Raw genomic sequence first — 24,648 nt, forward strand, 5'->3', positions numbered from 1 at the left:
GAATACAAGTGGACTTAGGGCTGGCAAATAGAGTATTGCAAAATATTTGAATTTATTAAATATTGGTTATTTGTGCTACTTTTCTGTGTACTTAGTATTTTATTTTATTGTTTATATACCATACATATATTGTCAACCAGACAAGCAAAGCAATATTGGTCTTTTTTAAAATTCTTTGTTAAAAATTACATTTATTGTATATTTTTAAATTTTAGTTTTTATATCTTTTTTGTCTAAGTCAGGGAAAACTAACCAAATCAATTGCTTATTATTTCAATTATTTTCAAGTCAATTGGCTACGATTGTTAAGCTATCGATAACTTAAGCCAACTAGCCCTCGTCGTAACAGCTGTTCTCTACACGTGATAGTTGTTGTTGTTGCTGTTGCGTGTGTCCGGATTGCCTTTCAAAAGTCAAATCAAGCAAAAAAAATTCAAAAAACAATGTGTATAACTTTCTAAACTCACTCCAGAACCACAAAAGAACATCCTATTTCTTTATACCGCTAACATAATGGCAGGCCCGCAAACGGTGGGCATATAGATATCGCATATCCGGCTAGCGAACAGAAGAACACAACACAACCGACCTCTAAGATTTAGGATTCCGTGCCGGACAGCATGCAATCCTTGCGTGGCTGCCCGGCCCGTGGCCTAATCCTGTCCAGAGCCATTCGCGGCCAGCGCAGCCTGCGAATGAGTTGGCCACGGAATAGCAGCGCGGCTGGAGGAGCTGGAGGAGCAGCGCCCGGTGGAGGCAGCAGCACCACCACCAACACCATCGGCTTTGGAGCGCTTCAGAAGCTGCGGGAATGGCATGCGAATGCATTCAGTAGCCGCTTCCTCCTCTTCACCAACGTGGGCATCTCGCTGACTCTGAGCTGTGTGGGTGACGTCCTAGAACAGCACCTGGAAATCTATTGCGGCGAAATCGAGCGCTTCGAGTCCACGCGCACTGCCCACATGGCCATCAGTGGTGTGACGGTGGGCGTCATCTGTCACTACTGGTACAAGATGCTGGACAAACGGATGCCTGGACGCAGTATGCGTGTGGTGGCCAAGAAGATCGTGCTCGACCAGCTGATCTGCTCGCCCATTTACATCAGTGCCTTCTTCGTCACGCTGGGTCTGCTGGAGCAGAAGACCAAGCACGAAGTGTGGGAGGAGATCAAGGAGAAGGCTTGGAAGCTGTACGCCGCCGAGTGGACTGTGTGGCCGGTGGCGCAGTTCGTCAACTTCTACTGGATCCCCACCCATTATCGCATCTTCTACGACAACATCATTAGCCTGGGCTACGATGTGCTAACCTCGAAGGTCAAGCACAAACAGTCGCATTCGCATCTGAAGAAGATTCCCTAACCCAGCGCCAGCCTCTGGACCTCCTCATATCCTTGTAACTATTTATTACCAAATCGCAAACCTTGTAAATACAGACGAGCCCGTGTACAAAGACTAACAAATTGTCAATTATTGTAAATTACCAACCAGTTTGGTAGCACTTGTCGGCAATTTGAATCGCAGGCAACCGGTTGAGTGGCTTAGCCACAAGAGGACTAACTAAACAGAGAGATGGAATTGCGAAAAGGAAGCCCGTGCGGATGACGCACGTCCAGTTAGTCAAAGGTGATAAGATTTTCCCTCTAGCAACAGTCGGGCTACCAAACATGCGATGCGATGTGATGATGCGTTGCGTTGAGATTGGAGGCGATGCCAAGCCTACCTTCTCAGTTGTTTCCACCTGATAAGCTCTGCTTGGCAGCGGTCTTAAAATAAGTCATAGGAAAAAAAACCATGACAGGGATAGGAAGCCAGTGGACGCATCATTAGAAAATTTATAGCTATAAATATAGATGGACACTTGAGGGTTTCTATTCTAGAACCGAACACACGAATTGCCAATTTTGTCGATTTGACTTTCAAAGACACTAACTGAAATTAATTAGCAATGCGTTTAGGCTGCAGGAGATGATTACACTGGCAAAAAGTTTGTACATTTAATAAATAAAATACGAAAATGTAACACTAATCTGTGGTGTAACTATTCTAATCGCAAACAAAATGAAGACTTCTATTAAATATTTCTAAGATTTGATTAGAGGCACATCTAAAAGCCTCTTATCATATCATGAAAATATTTTGGCAACACGTCATCCAGTCCTCCACTTTCATGGGAACGTCTATCGAAGATCGGGAGTGCGTGGAGAGCTCTTTTAGATTCCTCCTCATATCCATTAATGAAAAGAGCAGCTGACCCAGTCCTTATCTGGTTTTTCTTCTCTTTTCATTTCGAGAGCGTTTAATTAAAATCGTGCTTGACATTGATAATGATAGTTGCCAAAAAAAAAAACGAACGAGAGATACGATTCAATGCCATGTGGATGGCAACAAAGTCGAGTTCTTCTTTTTTTTTTGGGAAAAAAGTTGAATAAATTGCGAGTTTCTTGTCTTCGCCTCGCCTCGATTTGAATGTATTTCGCTTAAAATGTATTTCGATTTCGCTTACTTCTGTGTTTGCATATACTTATGTATCATTTTGGATTTGGCAGCCAAGACCAGTTGGGATCTTTTCGAACCAGTTTTCAGTCCGAGAAGATTAATCCTCGATTTCTTCTCGCTACCTAGCAACCTAATCTTGTTTGTTTGGAGCCGCCAGGCGCAAAAAAAAAAAAATAATAAAAAATAAAACAGAATCGATACCGTTTGGAATTTTCGGTTTAACTTTATAATGAGAGTTTGTCTGAACAAGAAATTGCATTTGAATTCATTTTATAAAACAGAGAAAATAAGCTTAGAAATTTAGATATTTATTGGAGTATATATTTAATTTTTTTATTTTTTTTTAAAAATAAGAACATTCTATATATATATTTGTAATGAAAATAAATCATTAGATCAAAAAGAAGTCCCATTTTACTCACGTTTAAGTTGCGTATACGTGATATGTAAATCCGTGGTCATCAAAACGGCGACCTTGCAGCATATGTTGGTGATCCGGTTTTAATTGGTTTCATTTCTTAGTCTTCTTGGATCATATCTCCTAACGCACTGCGTCATCTGTCATCATCATGCATAAATGCGTGCGATAATCCGCTGCCAACGTTCAGAGCCCGCGGATTGGTCGATTTCCAGGGCTCGTCCACTTGTGGCTTGTGGTTCTCACAGTAATGATAAAAAAACGAGTATACAGATGCAGAACCTACGTACAGAGAGAGAAATGTTGGAACTTAGTATGTTTTATCAATATTTATAAAATATTTAAGTACCCATATGGTGAAATCTTTACTTAGTAAGCAGAGTCTTAGTTTTGGTTTTATTCATATAAATGCTTAGTAGAGAATATATCATTTTAGATAGATGGTCCCATTTCTCGCTGTGTATGGCCATATAGCAAGCTAGTTATATAAGCAACAAATAAAATGAGCGTCACGTTGAGAGCAACACACGCGCGAAAAGTTTGTGTAAAAGAGCCAAAGAGTCGTGTCGGGCAAAGAGCGTATATATATATATATACATATATCTTATATGTATATATAATTTGCGCAACTGGTGAACAGGTGCCACAGCCCGCAACCCATACACTCGCCCCTGGAGATCGCGATGGTATGTACATATGTATGTATTTCGATATCTATGTTTGTATGACACTCGAATTGGACACTTCGGTCTGACGATTTGGCGGTTTGACGACTTCATCGACTGACTCTGCCAACTAGGCACATTTTGCATGGTGCCATGTTATTCGTTTCTGTTCGCTCGCTTTTTTTACACATTTTTTCGCTGCCCCCTTTTTATTTATTTATTTATTTGGTATAATTCGAGTGCCGGGCAGCCACGCGCAAGTAAATTGCCACTATGTGTGTGTAACTCTTTAGCATACATTTTGTATGGCAAGAGATTCGCGAAAAGGTAATGATCAACTAGTTGGTACTCAGCGCAGGTTGAAAAGTATAGCCTACTTGTGTGGAGAAACGGAAATGCACGATCGGTTGCATTTCCGGTTGCTGTCGTCGCTCTTCCAGTGTAACGAATGCTTTAACATTTTTAGTTAACAGATTGCTTGAGATATACCGCTAATCTGAAATACTAACTAAAGCTTTAAACTTACTTGCTTTTAGCACGTGTAATACCCTATATTCCCTAAAAATATATAAAGTTTCTTATGGCGAATACAAAAGCCGGCAAAAAAGTAAAAACATTACGAAGAGGCTCACATGCGAGCAGAATCGAATATTTGAGCATAAACCAAATATACATTTACATATAAACTTCTGGTGTATTCTTTTCTTGTGTTTTCCACTTGGAGAGCCACACGTGCCGCTGACTCGCCAATAAATATTATGAATCGAATGGATAATACTCATTTTTTTCGGAGGGTGAAGTCATTGGGACTCCAATGAAATGGGGGCTTGTCTCTTCAGCACGCGACTTGGTGACGAATTCAGCCATAAAGTGCGATCGTTAAAGGGATCGTAAAGCGTTATGGCTTTATCATTCTTATCTACCATTTTCATAATATATTTCTTAGCGTTTTTTCTTCTTTTTTGCTACCGACCCCAACCTTGAAAAAGCGTAAGCAATTTTTTAGCCAAAAGAAAGAAAATCAAATCAATTAGAGAGATAGTCGGTGCGGCTGGTAAACAGCAGAAATTCGGTGTGTGTGTTTGTGTTTTTACCGCCCCAATCGCAACTCTTCATTTCATTTCATTTTATTTTCATTTACTGGCGCTATTTTTGAATGCCAAAGATCGGCAGTGAAAATTCTGAAGGGGCCTGGGACCTTGAGCAGTAAAAAATGTGTTCGCCGATGGGGACAAGAAAATAAAGAAAGCTCGCGTAAGCAAATAAATCACTTGCCAACGCCCACGTTTCTCTGGATCCCATAAATATGGCAGTATACACTTGTATGGGGTTGTCTGTGTGGCTCCACCAAAAATCAGAGCCATTATTGTGGAGGTACAAACAGCAGATCAGTGATCCTTGTTTTACTAAGGGAAATTAAATAAATACTGATTATAATTCATTTACGATTCAGTTCCAAGATCTTAAGTCAAAGAATTGATCAAAGAATAGCTCTGATTTATTCACATATAATATTTGCTTGCTGAAATACATTATATAACAACGAAGAACTTTAATGTATTTTTTTTTTTTTTGCTAAATACCAAGCAAACATTATAACCACTCCTCAGAATTACTCGCTTCCACTTAACAAGCCCAAAGAATCGCATTTAGAATATCCGAAATTTGAATGATAAAAATAAATAAGAGCCGCATAAATGTCGAATACGAATACATCCGTATTCATATCCGACGATGACTTGCGGATACGTAATCAAGGCGGGATGACTAAATGCCTTATCACTCTGTTGTTTTGCCCATGAATGATTATAACGGGGGATGATGGGTAGTATTATCTCTGTGGCGATAAAACCACATTCATCAAACCCAACCCAAAGCGCACCGACCAACCGATCGCGATCATGTGCTCCTGTATCTGCTCCCGTATCTGTATCTGTATCTCTATCTATATGGGTGTATCTCATACTTCGGTGGGCGTGACAATAGGCAGCCCAAACTCCTGTGACAGCCAAAGCCCCGGAAACGTGTATCTTGTGATCGCACTAGGGAGTGGCACCAGGAGGAGCCAGCTGAGGTGCTAACTGATAAACTATAGAGCCAGTGCCTCGTTTTCGGGGGGCGTGTGCCGGGCCCTGACGTCAATGGGTCGATAAGCCCCCCAGGAGATACAATCATCCTCAGATAGAAGCTTACAATGAACACTGCAAGAAATCGGTGTAAGGTTGAAAACTACTAAAAAAAAAAAGTACTTTCGTACTTAAATTGCGTTTGAATATATGTGAATATATATGAATATATGTATAATGAGGAAAATCTAAGAAATTTATAAAAATATAAATAACACCTTATAATATCTTTTTTGTATCTTAACTTTAACCTGCAGTTGGTGAATATATGTATATAGATGAATTCTAGAATTCTAGCATGAGCTTAAGGGTTAAATTTGTGATCACAGTAATTTCGAATTGCTGGAAATTGGTTTGATATAAGTCTGCAAGGTTCGGATCTGAATATCAAACGATCGATTAGAAATGCGACTTGGTCTGTGAACCCTTTAGTTCTTCGAGTATTTTTTGAATTTTTGTGTTTTGAATTTTTGTGTTTTGAATTGCGTTTTCCTGCGATCGAATCGCGACGCGTGATCGATTCGAATCCAATACCCATTCCAATTACCTCGACACAGTTGGGTGCGATTAAAGCGCGTAGGTTTGCGAATTGAGAACTCGGATTTGACGTCACCGAATGCTTCGTCCCTGGCCCCCAAATGCTCCCTTTTCGAGTGCGTAACTTTGGCCAATTTAATTGGGGGCTTGGTGGGGGCATATTGGTATAAATTCTGCGATGCGACAGTTCGAAGGCAAGTGTGTATCTTACGAGATCAAGCCACAAATAACAAGACGCTCGGATGACGCGGTTGCCAGCCGCGTCAAGGTAACGAAAACAAATTCTCGCAGAAAGGCATCAAAACAATAACAATAACAGAATGATTGTAACGCCAGTGGCGAAAACAAGTCAACCAAATGCCGGAGAAAATAAAGGCGACCAGCGGTATATTATATATATAGTATATTGCACATACGCCACATGGTACGCGATCAATTAAGATACAAACAGCCAGTTGCAAAATAATAGTTCTTTTGGTTGCACTAGAACTATAAAATATACCAACTCTTTAATTAGGAAAATAAATAAATAAAAAACCCAAGAAATGTATAAATAAATAGCTTGACATTATACTGAAACTATAGATACTTATGCTTCTCTGCACGATTGCGAATACTATTATTTTGCGCACGGCTGTATGTATCTGTGCATCTGTGTTGGTATCTGTATCTGTGGCTGTACGAAAAGTGGGCCCGTTTCAGCGAACGGGCCTCCAAAACACACACACACACACACACAGTGAGCGAGATACACGACACACCCCTCCATCTCACAGATACTAAATCGCATACTTACGTTTTTAAGGCGTCCTTGATTGTTCACAAAAAACAATGTAAGTGAGTTCGATGACCTTTGCTCTCGTTGAGCCAGTCGGTTAATTATAAAGTAGTACTCCGCATGGAAGTGAGTTTACCAAGAGAACGCACCCAAAACCACTCTTTTTCTCTCAGCGAACGGCACCTTGACTTGTTTTCGCTTCGTCTTACGTGGTTCGCTGGAAATCGCACAATTTATCAAGTTGTTTGTCTTTTTACCAAAATCCGCTGTTGTTGTTGATTGCTCTCAAAAATTCGTCGCATTTTAGTTGCGCTTAGTTGCTCTTCTAAAAGTAAAAGTTTTGAAAAGCATGATTAAGATATATTAACAATGGTTCCATTAAGTTCCCTTTTAGATTTATCATTTTAAAGATGTTAATATATATTCCATTCTCCAGTTTGGCATTTCACCTTGGATACAAATCCTTACAATGCCAAAAACCCATCAAGGCCCTTTTGGAAGGGAAGAACAAGGTCGAATATCCGGCTGACCCAGTGACCAGGCGAGGAACTGGTCACCGGGTGACCGAGTCCGATGCGGCAACTATCCTACCGCGTCCACTGCTGACATTGAAAGCCACTAATTTATTTGTTTATCTATCAGCCAGCTGAGACCGAGAGCGAGGCAGAAGCATCTAGACCAGCATTACCATTACAATTACCTCAAGAGAGTAACATTTGGCTCTAACAACAGATCGCAGCTCTCTTAAGTGCCAGGCGACACATGGCGTGAAAAGTGCCCAAGAAAACTTGATTTTTCTCTTATCAGTCCAGTGGTCGTGATGTAGCTAATTTAGATATTGCATCAGCCAGGATTACATGGGTGTCATTCCAAGTGTGTGTGTGTGTGTTTTATTTTTTTTTTGTTTGTGCCCAGCTCAAATCTGTTTTGCACAATCGTTTAAACACACAAGCATGTAACTCAGCCAAATTCAAATCTAAATCCAATTCCCGGTAGCCTTATCAGTTGGGAAACTACGGGCTGGAAAAAACAGGAAAATAAAAAATGTGCACGTCATGTTTTTTTCACATTCCCATCCAATATTTTTGCGTGGTAAAAAAAGAACAAGAAGTTCGGCAGGTAGCAGGAAGTGAGGGAGGAAGTATTCAATATACTGATGCCATATGTGCGTCGTAAAAAATATAAATTTCCAGGCCGAAATCTATTAAGTCGCTCGTTAAGAAAGCGTGGATATGCGAAAAATACAATGTATGTACTTCAATATCATACGTATATTTATTTAAACATTATTGATGTAAATCTAAAAAAAAGTAACTAACTTACAGTTTAAATGCAAATATAAGCTTAAGAGTTAGTTTCTTTAGGCCTAAAATTGTCAAAGTTTATTACTTAAATTCCACATATCTCAAACTTATGTTCCTCGGACACAAATCCAGGTGTGTATATAGTATATTAACTATATGATATAGACATCCCATTTTATCTTTTTCATTGTGTACTCACTTTTAACTCGTCGTAGCAAAAATGTCAAAAAAGTTGACAAATTTAGCAAATTGTTGGGGCAAAAAAAAAGCAAAATTCAGAGGAGAAGGCAGCTAAAAAACGAGAAATAAAAAAAAAAAAACAAAAAGCACGATGTCGGCCGAAAGCGCCGATCGCTGCGCCCAAATAAGTACTCAGCCCATGGGGGGTATACATGGACTCCACGCCCCCTCCCCTCCCCACTCACAACCCAGCAACATAGCCCCCCTTTTTGCGGGAGCAGAAACAAGAAGTTGAGCCGATCGGATCGATCGTATGAAACCCGAAATGCCAAAAAACCCGCAAGAGATTCGCTAAGGATTCGATTCTCGGCATCTTACGTTTTTGCTACACTGATAAAAACCAGCTTCAATGTACATGAATTATTTGCTTGAAAGTGTTGCCATTAAAAAGTAAGACTTAGTTATAAACAAATACGTTAATTTTATTAAATCGCTTTCAATTAAAAACAATGATGACTGCATTATTAAATTTTATTTACATATGTACATATATTTATTATTTTTACAGGTAATAGATTATTGCCAAAACCTCACCTTTTCTTTTTTTTCTTTTGGCTTGACATTTGCCCGCAAATAATATTTTTTAGAGAAGGTTTAGCTGACAATCATTGGCTGCAATCTCAATATATAATTCTTTGCGTATATGAACGCAAGTAAATAATTCCATTCAACATATATGCACAGTTCTTATCGCAGTGTAGCCTGCTCTCTTGCGCTCTCTTAGCGGCCATTCCTGCGCAATTCTCTTAAAATGGCGCTCGAACGGTAGTCGTACGATTCGTTCACACACACATGCGCACCGCTGATCGGCTATATATATTACCATATCGGCGGCGAGAGCTCATTTCTTGCAGAGACTGCCGTGAAGATCGAACTGAGAAAGAAAAAACTGAAGCAGAAGGGCTGTAGAAAAAAAGAAAGTAAATCCATACACCGAAATAAAACACAACTTCGTGCTTTAACAATTTTTTTTTACTGTGCAAAGTGCAGCAGTTCCTTGCTCATTAAACTAGAACCAAGAAACACAATATTTAACGCGTCAGTTCGCGTAAGTGCGGCAAAGTGCGAGTGCAAGAGACGCTAAAAGAGCGATACAAAAAAAAAAACAGGAATTTCGTAGAGCAGCAAAGCGAGTCCAAATCCAAAAGTCTCTGACAGTAACGAGACAGAAGGTTCCACTGCCAAATCCAACAAGATGACGACCAAAATGGCAATTAACGCAAAGGTTTGTAATCAAAAGTTCAGCAAAAAGCGACCATTATCATCTCTCACAATCGCAGGCGGCGCCAAGAAATCAAAAAATTTAATAGGCTAGCAACAGGCCGAAATCGGAATATTTATAGAGCCTCTTATGAATTATTCGCCTGATTTGTTTAACAACCCAAAAAGGCACAACGTTTTAAGGAATCTAAGCAAAAATCTCGTACTCTTCATATCGAGTAACTTTTGCAAAGAATTAGTTGTTTTTAATGTTATTTTTTAGATTCGAAAACTTTTCTTTGTTTCCAAACTATGCCAGTTTGAAAGTGGTTGTCTAAAAATAGAAATCCATTTGAATTATGAGCAAATATTGGGGACTGAAAAAGTTTTGATGCTTCGAGATCCGGTAGATTAGGACTAGGTAGGACTATCTACACACTTTTTTTTATAGGTAGCACTCCAGACCACTTATGTATAAATATAATAGCGCCCATTAATACTTTATTTTGGACATTTATGGCCTGTTCTTATCGCTCTTCCCATACCGCTTCACACCAAAAAAAAAAAAACAGCGATAAGTACTATGGGCAGTCAGACTTATAGACGACATACTATATTCGTTTCTTTTGTATTCCGATTTTCGAACGAGTTTTTGAGCGCGCATGTTTGGTCGTTTTTCGAGTAGTTTAAATCAACTTTTTTTGGCTGATGCAATGGCGACCATGGATGTCAACTTGGCGTTTTTCTTTTGGCTGTCAGCTTTTTGGCTTAGTCGCCAGTTTGGCCGATTTCATCAGCCAACTGAAATGTAATCAAATAAAACATACCAGCGAAGATTAGGTTCGGAATCGAAGCAGAGCCGGAATCAAATCTAAACCGCTGACTTCTCGTCTGACCTGCAATTTAGACTATATGGGGTTACATCAGTCCAAGCCAAGCCTCGCAAAACGAGACTCCGTCTGCCTTGCAAATTGGGAATTAATTAGTGTGCAAATCATTTTCGGCAAATCAACGATTTCGGCTTGGGTCTAGACCCAAATTAACATACACACAATCATCGATGTATGGTGTGGATTTAATTAACACTCTTACTTATTGGCAAGAACATAGTTATTTAAACAGAAGGCGTTATTCTGCAAGGAAAGTCTAATGAGACTAGTTTGTTTTTGAGATTCAATATTCATAACAATTTGCAAATTGGGTTTGTCAAGGTACTTGGCTTTCAAGAAGAGCATGAATAAATCGACTTACGTGGCAAATTTTTCCGCACTTGCAGGATATTTTCCGCAACCAGCACCGCCTGATCCGCTTCCTCGAGCAGTCGAACCGGTTGTGCAGCAACCAGTCTCTGAAAGCCGCCCAAGCGGCACAGCTGCAACAAAAGTCGTCGGCGGACTTCGAGATCACCGCCTCGCTGGACGCCCAATACACCAGTGCCCCGGAGCCCATTAAGCATGACAAGAATCTGGGTCACCAGTTCCGTGCCTCACAGATCTCCGTGCGACTGGCCGCACCGGAGCAACTGCAGCCCAAGCCGGACAACGATGAGGAACTGGGCTTCGGCCGCCTATTCACCGATCACATGCTCAAAATCTACTACCACAAGAGTCTGGGCGGATGGCAGCGACCGGAGATTACGCCGCTGGAGAATCTAGTGATGCACCCCGCCGCCAAGGTCCTGCACTACGCCGTTGAGGTAAGCCATCGTCCCTGCGGTTGGACCAATATCATAGCTCAGAAATCAGTAAAACAATATAGAATTGTCTGCTTTGCAAATATTTACGTGACTTGAAAACGCTTCGTAATCCCCAAGTCCCCAGACCGCAATCTCTGTAAACAAGTCGCACGTGTGGCCTGTGAAGCAACGTCATGCAGATATATAGTATAGTAGTCAGAACCCAAATCGAAATCAGCGACTGTTGTCTTATCACCTCTGTTTGTCGTCCATTCCATTGCAGCTCTTCGAGGGCATGAAGGCGTACCGCGGTGTCGATGGCAAGATCCGCATCTTCCGGCCGGACATGAACATGAACCGCATGAACCTGGCCGCCCAGCGATCCGGTCTGCCCACCTTCGAGGCCAAGGAGTTCGTCCAGTGCCTGTCCCGCCTGCTGTCCATCGATTCCGAGTGGGTTCCCCACACGGACACCGCCAGCTTGTACATCCGCCCCACACTGATCGGCATTGATGTGAGTATCCGCATCTACTTTGGAATATCATGAGCTAACCTCTTTTGATTGCGACTTACAGCCCACACTGGGAGTTGCTTCCTCCGACTCGGCCCTGCTCTACACGATCCTCAGCCCCGTGGGCAGTTACTTCAAGACGGGCTCCTCCGGTGCCGTCTCCCTGCTGGCCGATCCCAGTTATGTTCGTGCCTGGCCAGGCGGCGTGGGCAATCGCAAGATGGGCTCCAACTACGCACCCACGATCAATGTGCAGAAGGAGGCGGCCGCCAAGGGACTGCAGCAGGTGCTGTGGCTCTACGGCGAGGATCACCAGCTAACCGAAGTGGGCACCATGAACATCTTCATGTTCTACGTGAACGATCAAGGAGGTGGGTGTCTTATACAGCAGCGAAACGAATGGGATTGCTTATATATCTCATTGCCATTTGCAGAACAAGAACTGGTTACCCCACCGCTGAGCGGCCTAATCCTGCCCGGAATCACCCGCGACTCCATCCTGCGCATGACCCGCCAATGGGGCAAGTTCAAGGTTAGCGAGGCGACCATCACCATGCCCATGGTCTGCGAGCTGCTCAACCAGGGAAGGGTAAGTGATCTAACAGAGCATTCGCCCGAAACTCATTCGACTATGACTTCTCTTGCAACAGCTGCTGGAGCTCTTTGGAGCGGGAACAGCGTGCGTGGTTAGCCCCGTGAACAGGATCAGCTACCTCGGCCAGGATCTGTATATACCCACCATGGAGCAGGAGAAGCCCGTCCACGAGCTGATCCGCGAGACGCTCACCGACATTCAGTACGGTCGAGTGGATCATCCGTGGTCGGTGGTGATCGACTAAGTCGCTCCCAGCCAGAAAGCATTCACTCCCAGAGCTGTTACCCTATCCCTTCCCCGTTCCCGTTTCCTTACCGCATCCCTTCCCCGTACCGTGTATTAGTAGGATTTAGTGCCAAGTGTTTTGTGGGTCGGCAATGTGCTCGAATTTGTTTCGTTTATTGTGCATTTGTCTATATGCTAGCATATACGGATATATACAATATATATATATTATATAATATAGTAGGATATAAGTCGAGGGCCGATTCGTTAAGTTGCATTTAAATGTATATTTATTTATTTATGTCAGGAATTCGAATTGTACATAATTCCAACTGGTTCAATGTTATTTATAGTTTCCCTAATTATTTTCATATTTTTAGTTGTGCGTGTTTATATATACAAATATTTTTTTTTACTTTATCTGAAGCTATGAATCGTCTTTTTGCGCTTTTACTTCCAAGCAGCATCGAAAGCAAGGTAAAATTACCAACTACAAATTTTAGGACTAGGATAAAGAGATCGAGAATTCCCCCATCCAAGTGGCGGGAATTAGTTGAAAACGTACCGGAGGCGAAATGCATTTATTAGTGAGTAAGTGATCGAAGCGTTCTTGGAGGTAAAAGCGGCACGAGAGGCACGAGGGCAGCAGCCAGCCAGCTGCGCCGAGCTGAGCTGTGACTAAAGCTAATCTGAACCTGAACCCGTTAGTAGAACCTAGGCCTAGGCTGTAGATCCTAACCCGAATCAAGCTGTATACTAAATCTGTAACATCTAGTTGATAAGCGAACCAAGCGATGAATAAACGATGACAAAAATCAAGAACTTATGCTAACAACGATTTGGCTTCAAATGGTTACTATTTACTTTCATTGACAAGTATACTAAATTTTCAGCCTTATACAGCTTGAATATGTTTGCATTTTTCATTTAAATCGATGGAAATCAATTTAACATTGTGCATTAGTATCCTATATTTGACTAAGTTACATTTTTCGTAGGTTATTTGCAATGAAATTGAAAGTTTGACACCTGAACAGCATTGTAAGCGCCATCTATCGGATGGTAGGGGCTGTGGCGGATGGGCAACTCTACAAATCTAACTCTAGTACAATCTCGTTTAATAGTCAGCACAAAAGTATGCTACAATATATTACAAAGTTGCAGGATATCGAATGTATTTACAATATATATATATATATATATATATACATGAATTGCTAACTGATTCCAAGAAAAATTACTTTAAATGATTAGTAAATGGGTGGTATTCTCGAAATTTTTATCGATTCACACTCAGTCAAATAATTAAACATAAATATTAAAAGTAAATGAATGTAATGCATGACTGAAAGTTTATTATTTATACTTGTATCTTGATAATCGTTTGGCTTGAAGGAATTTCGAAATGAAATGTTGTCAAAACCATTTGAATTGAAGATTAATTATTGCAGTCTACTTCTCATTGTCGTTCTTTGTGGCCTTATTGAGATCCAGAGAATCCATGAGATCCAATAGAGCAATCGGCTTCAGCTCCGTCTGGCCGTTGTCCAGAAAATCATGGGGCAACAAATCGAATCCAGTCAAGTCCTCGGCCTTCAGTTCATCATCGCCACCTGCCTGATCCGTGCGTTGCTGGTAACCGCCGATCAATGTAAGCATACCATCACCATCGTCTTTCCTGCCATAGCCAATCTTGCTGAACTTGCCGCTCCTCTTTTCGCACAGTTGCTTGGGCGTCAGGACGACCGGCTTCCAGGTGAGATCCAGGATGGACATATGGCCCACTTCCTCCAGTATGATCTCATTGGACAGCAAGCGACCCTTGTAGGACAGCCGACTGAAGCCCATGGGCACGGACATGGCTCGCCCGATCCGTGCCTTCAGGTTGGCCACCGTTCCGAAGCGATCCACCTCGTAGACGTTCATCTTGCCATCGATCGTCTGCACTAGAACTTGCATCTTTCGCATCCTGATCCTGATATATATATGTATATATTAGGTGGCACGTCGAACTGAAACTTTTTTCGTTTTATGCACAAGCTTTGATCTGCTTTGTTCGGATAGAAGTTTGCTTCTGGAATCCCTCTTGCCAAACTGTCGTCGTCATGCGAATGCTAGTGCAAGTTAAAATTCATGGCATCCTTAGATTATTCTCTAGACAACCCGTATAAAAATATTCCAATTTAAAAAAAAAATCCATTTTCGCGCTTTAACTAGCCCACAACAGTGGCACATTCTGTCCCCCGCGATTCAAATGGACCTCTGACGAATTCGTTGGAATTCTTCCATTCTGGAAGTGCACCGTTCCAATCTCATAGTCGCGGGTGACTGGAATGCGTCCCATTGGCTTTGGGGTAGCGGGAAAGTTCAGCAATGAGGACATGCGCTGGCGAATCTTGTACTAAACTTTATTTTTATAGGATAATCATAGCGAAATTCCTGAAGATGCACGAAATGGACAGCTGATCAAAAAGCAGAAAGATAAAAGCAAAGTGAAGTGAGCCATTATCGTGGCAAGTATCTGTGTGCCAACTGTTGTGCCACCTTGTACGGACAGCGGACACTTGTGACAGCGAATGCATCTTAGAGATACAGATACAAACGAAGACAAGGCACTTTGGCTGGCACTTCGGCCCAGTTTTATCAGCTCTGCAGTTGAACAAATTCGCTGACCGATATGGTAGGTATAGTTGTGTTTCTTGTTCTTGTTGGTATTTTCTGTTATTGGCCCCGTTTTCGGTAAACAAGATAACACAGCACATCGGAGATTCGGTTAGTGGGGTGCTGTGGGGCTTGTGATCGCGGGGATCCTCAAAATACACTTATTAATACTAAGAATTTTCTGATTGGAAATCGTCGCCAGATAACGCACGAATATATCAAAGCTAGCCTAGTACAAAGGCAACAGAGCCGAATACCGAGTGAAAAAGAAACCAGCAAAACAAAAACAAGAAAAGCCGCAGCAGCAACAAAACACTGAAAGCAAAACAAACAGCGATAAAATCGAACAGCGAGGCACACTTGAAATACCCTATCGAAAATTGGGAAAGCCTTAACACATGGACTTAAGCCCAGTGTTCGTTAAGCCCTGAGTAAATGCATTAAGTTTGATAGCTCCAAGGGGATCTATATGGACTGTATATGTCTTTATGGCTAATATATAAGCTGCTTGTAACTATCGCATTTATGTGAGTTTAAGTATGAATTTTGGTATACGACCAGGAAAATGAGTAATAAGAGCTGATACCAATTTTTACCAGCATCCGATTGGTAATACCCGAGTTACGATAGGTAGTTTTTGGATAACCCGCTCCATTTCGCTGTGGGCCACACCCTCTTTTCAAACGGGCATGCAGTCGCAATGTCCCCATCTCAGCGAGAGGGTAGCACCAGTGTCAGCAGAGGCGGAGCAGAGGAGCAGCAGTGGGGGCCCCGTATACAATGTACATATGCACAAGAAGCCGGTCTTTTTTGTCTCTGTTTTTGTTTTTGTGTTCGCTTTTTTCTTAATTTTTTTTTTTTTGTTAGCATCTTGTTGTGATCGCAACGCTGCTCCGCTGGTTTGTTTTTGCGGCGCATTTAATGAATGCGCCCCGTCAACCCCTCCCCTAATACTCCACACACACCACACACCAAACGCCAAACACCATACACCACACACCACACACCACCTCACCCCACCTCACCCCACCCACCAGTTCGCTGCGCAGTCGGCGTCGACGCAGCGGCATTGCGTTTAAAATGTCGCAGCGACGGCGCTGCGGAGCTCAGTCTAGCAGCAAAAGTCCAGCAGTCCGGTTCCAAAGCGATCTGATCTCAGTTTCGATTTGAATCCCCGATCTGGAGTTTCGAATTTTGGATTGTACTGGAGTGCATTGAAGTGCCTACACTATTTTTTTTTTCACCCACTCTAGTCAGAGAGCACACTGTATATAGTTTGAATATATATATATCAACGAGATGTCGCAGCCACTCAAGTTCTACTTCGATTTCCTGAACCAATCGAGCCGGGCGCTCTACATCCTCCTGGAGGCCTCCAAGATCCCCTTCGAGGCCATACCCATATCGATGCTCAAAGGTGAGTACTCGCTGTTAAGAAGGGAGTGGTGGGCAGGGAGTACGTGAGCGTTGGCACACACAGCCGCATCTATGAGACAGCCACATCTATAAGGGCCCAAAGGTCGAACCAACCGACCAACCGACCAACCGACCAACCGACCAACCGACCAACCGACCGACGAACACATTCCTATGCATTTATGCTGCCCTTTGTGTTCGATATTTTTCGAGTCGGCGAGTGAGTTTCCAAATAAATTTTCCGCTCGTTAAAAATTCCACAATCCAAACGAAAAGTTTCCAAGGCGAAAGCGGGCAGACGTCGTTTTTGAAATAGTGTCATAGCGAGATTAGTCGAACATATGTATGTACATACTTATGTACATATGTATGAGTTTGCATTGAAACGTGATTGTTCTCAAAAATATTTTCATTGCGAATGATAGATAAGATTAAAAGGAATCCCGAATCGAACGTGAGGATTCCTCCAAAGTGAGTGCAAAAGTATAATTTTGTTTTTTGCAGAAGTGTTCGAGCATATTGAGCAGGTGCACTTTGAACGTGTTTACAGATAATCTTAGCCCTCGTTCATCCTAAAAAAAAAACCGGCTAATTGCCTTCTATTCACGCTTTTATCGCAGGGCAAACAAAATATGGGTTTCAAAAATATACATACTATGTATATATTATTCTTGATTCAATAGGAAAGATTCAGTACTGTACCTATAATCCCGGAGTGCACTTTGATCGTGTTTACGCCGCGCGGGAATCTAGAAATTGATCTTTGCGCTGGTTTTACCACCTGCTCGCCAAACTGGGACACTTATCAAATTTTCGATGAGATCTAGCGATTTGTTAGCCACTTTGTTATTTCTTTGCATTCGCTTGAGTCTTGTTTTCCTTCATCATTTGGCGATATGGTCTTTCTGTTTACCAAGCTGCGCGTGCGCTTAGCACTTTGCGATGATTCGCATTTGGTATCCATTTAAGAGTGGAGCTTGAGCGGATGGGGGGCTTCACACATCGTCTTGGTCGTTTTCCACTTGGTCAAGGTTGGCGGAAACGCCATAAAGTGCAGAATTGATGCGAGGATGCAATCAGCGCGATATGTGGATAATGTCGGCTCGAGTTGACGTCAACGCCTTGGCATCGGGTAAGCTGATAGCCACATAAATAGGTGCATATACTGGGCTACCAACTACGATGCTAATCCCAAGGAGAGCTCCCCAACTCTCCTCCATACAATGTACGATTCCCGGACAGGCCTGCTTTTTATTTCTATATATATTGGAGTTGGTGCTGGCACTTGGACTTTGCACTCCGGTGACCCAGTTAGTTCGCTTAGAAATCAGAGTCGTCGCTGCACGCGAGTGGAGGCAACAAGACAACCTTGTGGAGGTTAAAGACTCCGAGGCGGGGGCAAGCACTCAGTAGTTTCAGCACACAAACACACACATCCATAGAGTGGCTAGCTGCACTAGCTCCACTAGCACTGGTGCCCAGCTCACCCGGTTTTCATGCCGCCCGAGCATGACGCAAGGAATCTAATCTGGCGGGCAGTTTACGAGCGCCACTGCAATTCGGATCAAGTGGAAATCGAATGGAGCTCTCGATTGGGCTATTGACATCATAAACATTGATATTTCCCAACCCAATTTGGTATGCCCTTCAGATGGTTATCTACGAGTGGGCCTACCGATTTGCCAAGTAATCTGTGGTCTTCAAGCTGAGTTCCCAGAGGTCATATAAGGTTACAGGTATGCAGGTTGTATGCCTTTCCATGGGCTCAGATACTAGATACTAGAGTTCCCAGAGATCGGAGCAGGTTAGACGGGTTAGTTGGTCGATGGGAATAAGATTTACGAAGGATTTATTGCGATGATGTTTATGGATGATTATGGGTAATAAGCTACCAGCGATAAGAGCAGCTCTTTTAATTAGCTCCAGGCCATAGAGATTATTAGACTGCCACAATGCACCTGCGATAATGACCACCACTAGCTTCCGGCTGCCCTTTCTATGGTAATCCCTGGGTCAGCCACCAACCATCACCTCAGATCTTGATCAGCCAGCCAGGCAGTCAATCACGAATCTCTCACGAATCGCCCTTTGCCTGGATGGGGCCAGCATATGGCGGCTTTAATTTTCCAAATGGCAGCAATTATAAAATTGAAAAATTGCCGCCGCCAATTCCCAATCTAATCAGCTGATGTCGGGAATCACAGTTCGCCACTAACTGCCGCTGCTGACTAATCAATTAGCTTTCCACACAAGCCACATTTGCCCAGTTAATTTCTTTGCTCATTCACACCACAAATCATGATGCGCTGGCGTGGATTGGGACTCAAAGTGGCGGGGTGTGTGTACTCGTGCTCACCCATCCAGATGCCAAATACCCAAACCAGAACGGGTATTTTTAGAGCCGGAGGCCTCGCAAGTGCCGCACGATTTGCCACTCCTCCGCGGAACGAACCCCTTTTCTATATAACACCACTCACTGCTCCACGCCCACGATGACCTTGGTGGGCAGGAAAAACAACAGAAGCAGTAACAGAAACTAAAACACTCCAAACAGGAGACATTGACAATGACTTTGCCTTTCGCCGGCCAGACAAGCCCCCCTTTTGAGGGCATTAATTCCTACATTTCCAATTCCAATTGCTATTCCGATTCCGATTCCAGTTCCCTTATCGTTCCTTATCAGGTTTCTCGAATTCGGCCTTTGATTCGGCGGCGGCACCTGTTGCCGTGTAGCAATATCTCGTTGGGATCAGGCGATCCGGCGATCGGAAGACCAAAACACGCAACTGCAAGATTAAAAGTTAAAAATAAAACCAGCTTATTAATTAGGGGAGAAATTTGTGTTTGTTTCCAGATATGTACATTATAGATACTGCTTTAATAAATTAAAAAAAATATATATAGATATTACTTATATTTAAGGCTGCTCGTTCAATTTATAATCGTATATTAATTTGCTAATTATATGTGACTTATTCACCATTAAGCTCATAAGCAAGGTCATTTGGAAATTGTAGAAGTTAATAGAATCCCTCTCTTTTTCCTTTCCCTTGACTATTCCAGGCGAGCACCTGACTGGCGAGTTCCGGGACAATGTGAACCGGTTCCGCAAGCTGCCGGCGATCACTGATCACGGCTACCAGCTGTCCGAGAACGTGGCCATCTTCCGGCATCTGGCACGCGAGAAGTTGGTGCCGGAGCACTGGTATCCGCGACGCCATCTCGGCCGTAGTCGCATCGACGAGTACCTGGCCTGGCAGCAGACCAACATGGGTGTGGCCACCACGGACTACTTCCAGCAAAAGTGGCTAGTGCCGTATCTGCAAAAGACGCGGCCAGCTGATAATGCGGTAGGTGGCAACTCATCCCAATGCTCCTGCTGTGCTCCAATGCTCCAACTAATCGCTGTCCATGGCAATTACAGGTGAATCTCGCCAGCAAGCAGCTGGAGCACACGCTCAAAGAGTTCGAACAGCTCTTCCTCAACTCCCGCAAGTTCATGATGGGCGACAACATTTCGTATGCGGATCTCAGCGCCATCTGCGAGATCGATCAGCCAAGTGAGTAGAATACAGGAAGTCCATTAACGCACCTCGTACTAATGCCATGGATATGCCTTCCTCGCAGAATCCATTGGCTACAATGCGTTCCAGAATCACAACAAGCTGGCGCGTTGGTATGAGACGGTGCGCGAGGAGCTGGGTCCCCACTACAAGGAGGTGCTGGGCGAGTTCGAGGCCAAGCTGAAGGGCAGTGGCAGTGGGCAGCAGCAGGGCGTCGCCCAGGCGGTGAAGCAATAGCCGGCTAAGCCCATCCTCCAATCTTGTTTAGTTCCCTAAGGCAATCGACTATTAAACCAGATATTTTTTTTTTTGTGCCCTACAACTATTGTATTTTTGTGATTATACTTGCTCTTCCTATCCAATAAGTCTTAGCCTTCCCCCATCACACTTGTTCTGACAATACCATTTGTGTCACGTAATGCTCATCTGTTTAAACCTACGACAAAAACTTATAATATTATATATAAACTTAGTTGTTAATTATGTATTCTAATTATTCGTATATAAAGTACGCTTATGATTGTTAAAATATCGCCTCTTTTCCACGGACACAGAACAGAAAGATGCCCAGCTTTGGCTATACATTTACATTTACGCTTTATTCGACTCGATTAACATTTGTGTGGGGGATTTGCTCCGGGAGCGGTGCTCGCGTGTGTGCGGAATTCTAGGGTTGTCTGCACCATACGTCTACATATGAAGTGTACAAAAAATAGGATCTGCCTGGTCATATCACAATTGAAATTTGTATACACAGATTGAGAAATGCTTGCTGCCATGCACAAGAGAACTTCCACTTCGCCGGCCTACTTCATCGTCGGATCGGGGAATGCATCGCGCGGCGGCTTGAAGCTCAGCATCATGATGTGTCGCGCATACGACTTGGTGGCCCGGAACAGGGAGTCGGTGCCATGGAGGCGATCCAAGACGCCCAGCACGCCGAAACAGTTGTTGAATCTGTCGGTTGGCAGGGAAAACAGCATATTAGTCTAGCTTATATCACTGGTTGCCAAGCAATTACTTTAAATGATGAAAATCATGCGCCTCGGGACTGGGAAAGAACGGCAGGTGATAGCCGGAGTGGGCGTTGAGCGTGGATAGGATGGCCAGGGCGAACCACAGCCACGCGGTGGCCACATGGCTGCCCATGAGAAAGACGCCCAGGAAGGGCGGCAACAGGTTGCTAAAGATGTGCTCAATGGGATGGCAATAGATGGCCGTCACCGAGATGGGGGCCGTCCACTCGTGATGCTGCTTGTGGATGTACTTGTAGATGTGCTTGTGGTGCAGCAGACGGTGCGAGTAGTAGAATCCCAGCTCCTCCATCAGGATGCACACGGTCAGCTCGAAGCAGACCCAGTGGAATGTGGGCAGGTCGCGAATGTCGCTCAGTCCACGGATCTCCATTAGTCGGTAGCTGGCGTAGGCCAATGGTATGCCCACGAATATCTGGTTGCAGACCACGCACCAGATCACCTGGAATTCCGAGGGTCAGTCAGTGGGGTCAATTGAATCTCAATTTCTCCAACGATCGATCGATCGATCGATTGCATACCTTCAGCAGACGACGAACCTCCACGGGCTCATTGGTGCCCGGTTGGATCTTGTACTTGCGCAGACAGGCGGGCCGATTGGTCAGGTCCATGAAGGTGTACAGTGTGCCCACGGTCCAGTAGACGAGCATTGTGAATATGGTGGTGCCGAAGACCCACAGAACCATGGGCTCGTCGCCTGGAAGATTTGTTGTTTATTTCAAATTGAATTAATAGCTGGCGATAAGATGCCTTAAAGTATGCAAAGTTTGATTCATATGAATGGATTTTATGAAATCTATAAAAGTATAAAGAAATACTTAAGCAACAGCTGGATATAAATCATATGTAGACCGTAAAAATAAAGCTGGCAAATAAACCCATAAAGATAAATGGCTTAAATAAAGTTCTTAACGCAATGAATCGTGTGAATTGTAAATTGTAAAAACTGTAAGGAAAATGCAATTTAACGGGCCTATGAACCCTGTTTACTCAGCTTCTGACTTTGAGCCCGGAACATTGAGCCCATTGTGCAATGCGTGAATTAACGTATTTGCTCGGGCCAAACGGAGTTATGGTTAAATAATAAGTGTGGCTAACCCGATTGAGGCTTACACATACTGGGTACTAAACATTTGTTTGCTGAAGAATTCAAATTTGCGTGAGTAACGCGGCGATTCATTTCGCCTAATTGGCAGCACTTCTGGCTGCATTTGTATCTGTATCTCTTGCATGTGTCTCTTTGTATCTTTGTATCTTTGTGCCCGTATCTCTGTGTCTGTGCTGTGATGGAATTAGTAAACAAAACAGTTGTTGTTGACATTTTGCTGTGTCGCCAGTGGCTGAGAGTTGCAATTTATTTGCACAGTATCGCCTATGTGTGCACAACGTACACAAAGAGAGGAGCAAAGTTTACCTGTCAACTTATCCATTCTTTTACCCTTTGTTTTGGATATAGTACACATAATACTTGTTAGATTCACTTACCGAACGAGTCGATGAATTTGTCCCACTGCGACTGCCAGAAATCGCCGGAGGCGCCCCAAAAGCTCTGCAGATGCCTGGCATAGATATAAGAAACCTCGATGAATTTATCCTCCATGGCTTGTAATCTCCGTGTATATGTATATATTCTAGTTCTTGCAGAATTGGCTTTCTCCCGATTCTTCGCTCTTCTCGCGCCCTCTCTCTCGCTTTCTTCACGCCAATCGCGTGTCTTCGCTGCTGAGCGTCGCAAAAGCAACTGGCGATTTTGATCGCACGGAAAAGCGCAGCTCACAAAAACGAAGCTCAGCTTAGTTCCACACTCTCGCCATAAAATGAGAAAGAGAGAGAGAGTGTGGCGAAGAAAGCAGAAAACCGAACTTTGCATGCCCTTCCATGTCGTTTGTTCTCTAGAAATCTATGCTATGCTAGCTAATCTCGATCTCGATATGGGCAATTCGAGTAGATTTTTGACTTAGAAAGTTGATTTCATGATTGTACTTTCAACCTATCTATTATTCTATAGCAATGAAGAGTATACGCTTAAACAAATAACTAAACAAACACTGATTACTATTCCGTTCTCTTCACCGGCGAATATAGTGAAATCTAATGCAACTTTTATATAATGGTCCACTCTGAGGTCACAAGGGCTATCGACTCAGAATACGGACTTTAATTATTGCATTTTTGAGCAATAATACCAAACAAATTATGATATTAATAAGCATATAATACTGCAATCATTGCCCCAAAACTATTTTGAGCTATTATCTTTACTAATTGGATAAGTTGGTCCAGAAGCTTCCACTTAGATTGAAAATCTGTGTGAAAATTACTAAGCCCTAGACGAGGAAAGGTGCCAGAAGGTGGGAGAAAGCGGACTCCCGCCCAGAATCCCGATAATTACCAGGTGAGCACGTTGCGGAACAGAATGAAGGCGGCCAGGGCGCAGGTGATGATGAAGATGACGCTGTGCAGCGAGGACAGCCAGACGTCGGCGGTGCGGGCGTCATCCCAGTTTTGCAGCGGTGAACCGGGCGATGGTGTCTGTTCCTTGGCATTCTGGGGGATCAGGGGATTAGTATTATTATTTTAGAGTAGAAGAGCTTCCAGCCGGCTTACATCATTCAGATTGAGGTAGACCGGCGGCAGACCCGCCTTGTCCTTGACGATTCCACCGCCCAACGAAGAGGAGGAGGATGATGAGGAGCTGTTCCCAGTGCTTCCCGCTTGCTGGGACACCGAAATGGGCGAGGATGCCGATGATGAGCCGGATGAGAGGCCCATGCTATTTGGCGGTTTTCCGTGTACCGGATTTGACATAATTACGGCTTAATCTCGAGAATTTTCCCGGTTTTCCTTACTCTTCCTTTGAAACTTTCCCAGCTGAGTTGCCTTCTCGCTCTCTTACTTTCCTATTGTTTTTGTTGTGGCTTTTCCGTTGTCCTTGACATTTAACGCATTTCGATTTTTCGATTGTTCGATTGTTCGGCAGCCTATGTGCGTGGAATTCGAAAAGAATTCGGCTTGCTGGCAAGCGCACTGAATAAATAATAATATTTATGAATAATTGTTAACTTTGCGACATGAAACGTTTGTACAAAAAAAAACGGCGAGCGATTATTTTTGAATTTTCCTAATCAAGCTCTCTCGCTCGCTCTCTATCGCTATCTCGCACGCAGTGTGACCATGCCAATCATGGCCAATAAAATACCACAGA

The 24,648-nt window shown here is 43.2% G+C and overlaps 5 protein-coding genes and 1 long non-coding RNA gene across 7 annotated transcripts; 3 read left to right on the forward strand and 3 right to left on the reverse strand.

Annotated features, from left to right (window-relative positions):
* The first annotated feature begins 349 nt into the window (after positions 1–349).
* LOC6618674 (mpv17-like protein 2) lies at positions 350–2,025 on the forward strand. The gene has a single exon (XM_002042897.2). It carries the CDS (start codon positions 621–623, stop codon positions 1,356–1,358), a length of 738 nt encoding a protein of 245 aa, XP_002042933.1. The 5' UTR covers positions 350–620; the 3' UTR covers positions 1,359–2,025.
* An 891-nt stretch (positions 2,026–2,916) lies between these two features.
* On the reverse strand, positions 2,917–7,611 carry LOC116802287. The gene is made up of 3 exons (XR_004362659.1): positions 7,469–7,611; positions 7,038–7,344; positions 2,917–3,195 (listed from the first exon to the last, which is right to left on the reverse strand). It is a non-coding gene; the product is annotated as an uncharacterized LOC116802287 (long non-coding RNA).
* Positions 7,612–9,403: 1,792 nt separating this feature from the next.
* On the forward strand, positions 9,404–13,601 carry LOC6618675 (branched-chain-amino-acid aminotransferase, cytosolic). The gene is made up of 6 exons (XM_002042898.2): positions 9,404–9,788; positions 11,040–11,459; positions 11,722–11,952; positions 12,014–12,320; positions 12,384–12,538; positions 12,600–13,601. Exons 1-6 carry the CDS (start codon positions 9,759–9,761, stop codon positions 12,786–12,788), a joined length of 1,332 nt encoding a protein of 443 aa, XP_002042934.1. The 5' UTR covers positions 9,404–9,758; the 3' UTR covers positions 12,789–13,601.
* A 515-nt stretch (positions 13,602–14,116) lies between these two features.
* LOC6618676 lies at positions 14,117–15,406 on the reverse strand. The gene has a single exon (XM_002042899.2). The coding sequence runs from the start codon at positions 14,735–14,737 to the stop codon at positions 14,222–14,224; it is 516 nt and encodes a 171-aa protein (XP_002042935.1). The 5' UTR covers positions 14,738–15,406; the 3' UTR covers positions 14,117–14,221.
* A 1,121-nt stretch (positions 15,407–16,527) lies between these two features.
* LOC6618678 (glutathione S-transferase theta-1) lies at positions 16,528–20,938 on the forward strand. The gene is made up of 4 exons (XM_002042901.2): positions 16,528–16,847; positions 19,910–20,196; positions 20,271–20,406; positions 20,474–20,938. Exons 1-4 carry the CDS (start codon positions 16,730–16,732, stop codon positions 20,644–20,646), a joined length of 714 nt encoding a protein of 237 aa, XP_002042937.2. The 5' UTR covers positions 16,528–16,729; the 3' UTR covers positions 20,647–20,938.
* A 51-nt stretch (positions 20,939–20,989) lies between these two features.
* LOC6618679 (fatty acid hydroxylase domain-containing protein 2) lies at positions 20,990–24,589 on the reverse strand. 2 transcript variants are annotated; one of them, XM_032725269.1, is made up of 7 exons: positions 24,293–24,589; positions 24,051–24,216; positions 23,836–23,990; positions 22,929–23,002; positions 21,965–22,140; positions 21,431–21,885; positions 20,990–21,366 (listed from the first exon to the last, which is right to left on the reverse strand). In XM_032725269.1, the coding sequence occupies exons 2-7, from the start codon at positions 24,213–24,215 to the stop codon at positions 21,216–21,218; spliced, it is 1,176 nt and encodes a 391-aa protein (XP_032581160.1). In that variant the 5' UTR covers position 24,216; positions 24,293–24,589; the 3' UTR covers positions 20,990–21,215. The 2 variants fall into 2 exon arrangements, with proteins under 2 accessions (XP_032581160.1, XP_002042938.1); XM_002042902.2 differs by having other exon boundaries at positions 24,051–24,589.
* Between the last annotated feature and the right edge of the window lie 59 nt (positions 24,590–24,648).

Source organism: Drosophila sechellia, chromosome X (assembly GCF_004382195.2).
Source record: "Drosophila sechellia strain sech25 chromosome X, ASM438219v1, whole genome shotgun sequence".
Taxonomy (NCBI): domain Eukaryota; kingdom Metazoa; phylum Arthropoda; class Insecta; order Diptera; family Drosophilidae; genus Drosophila; species Drosophila sechellia.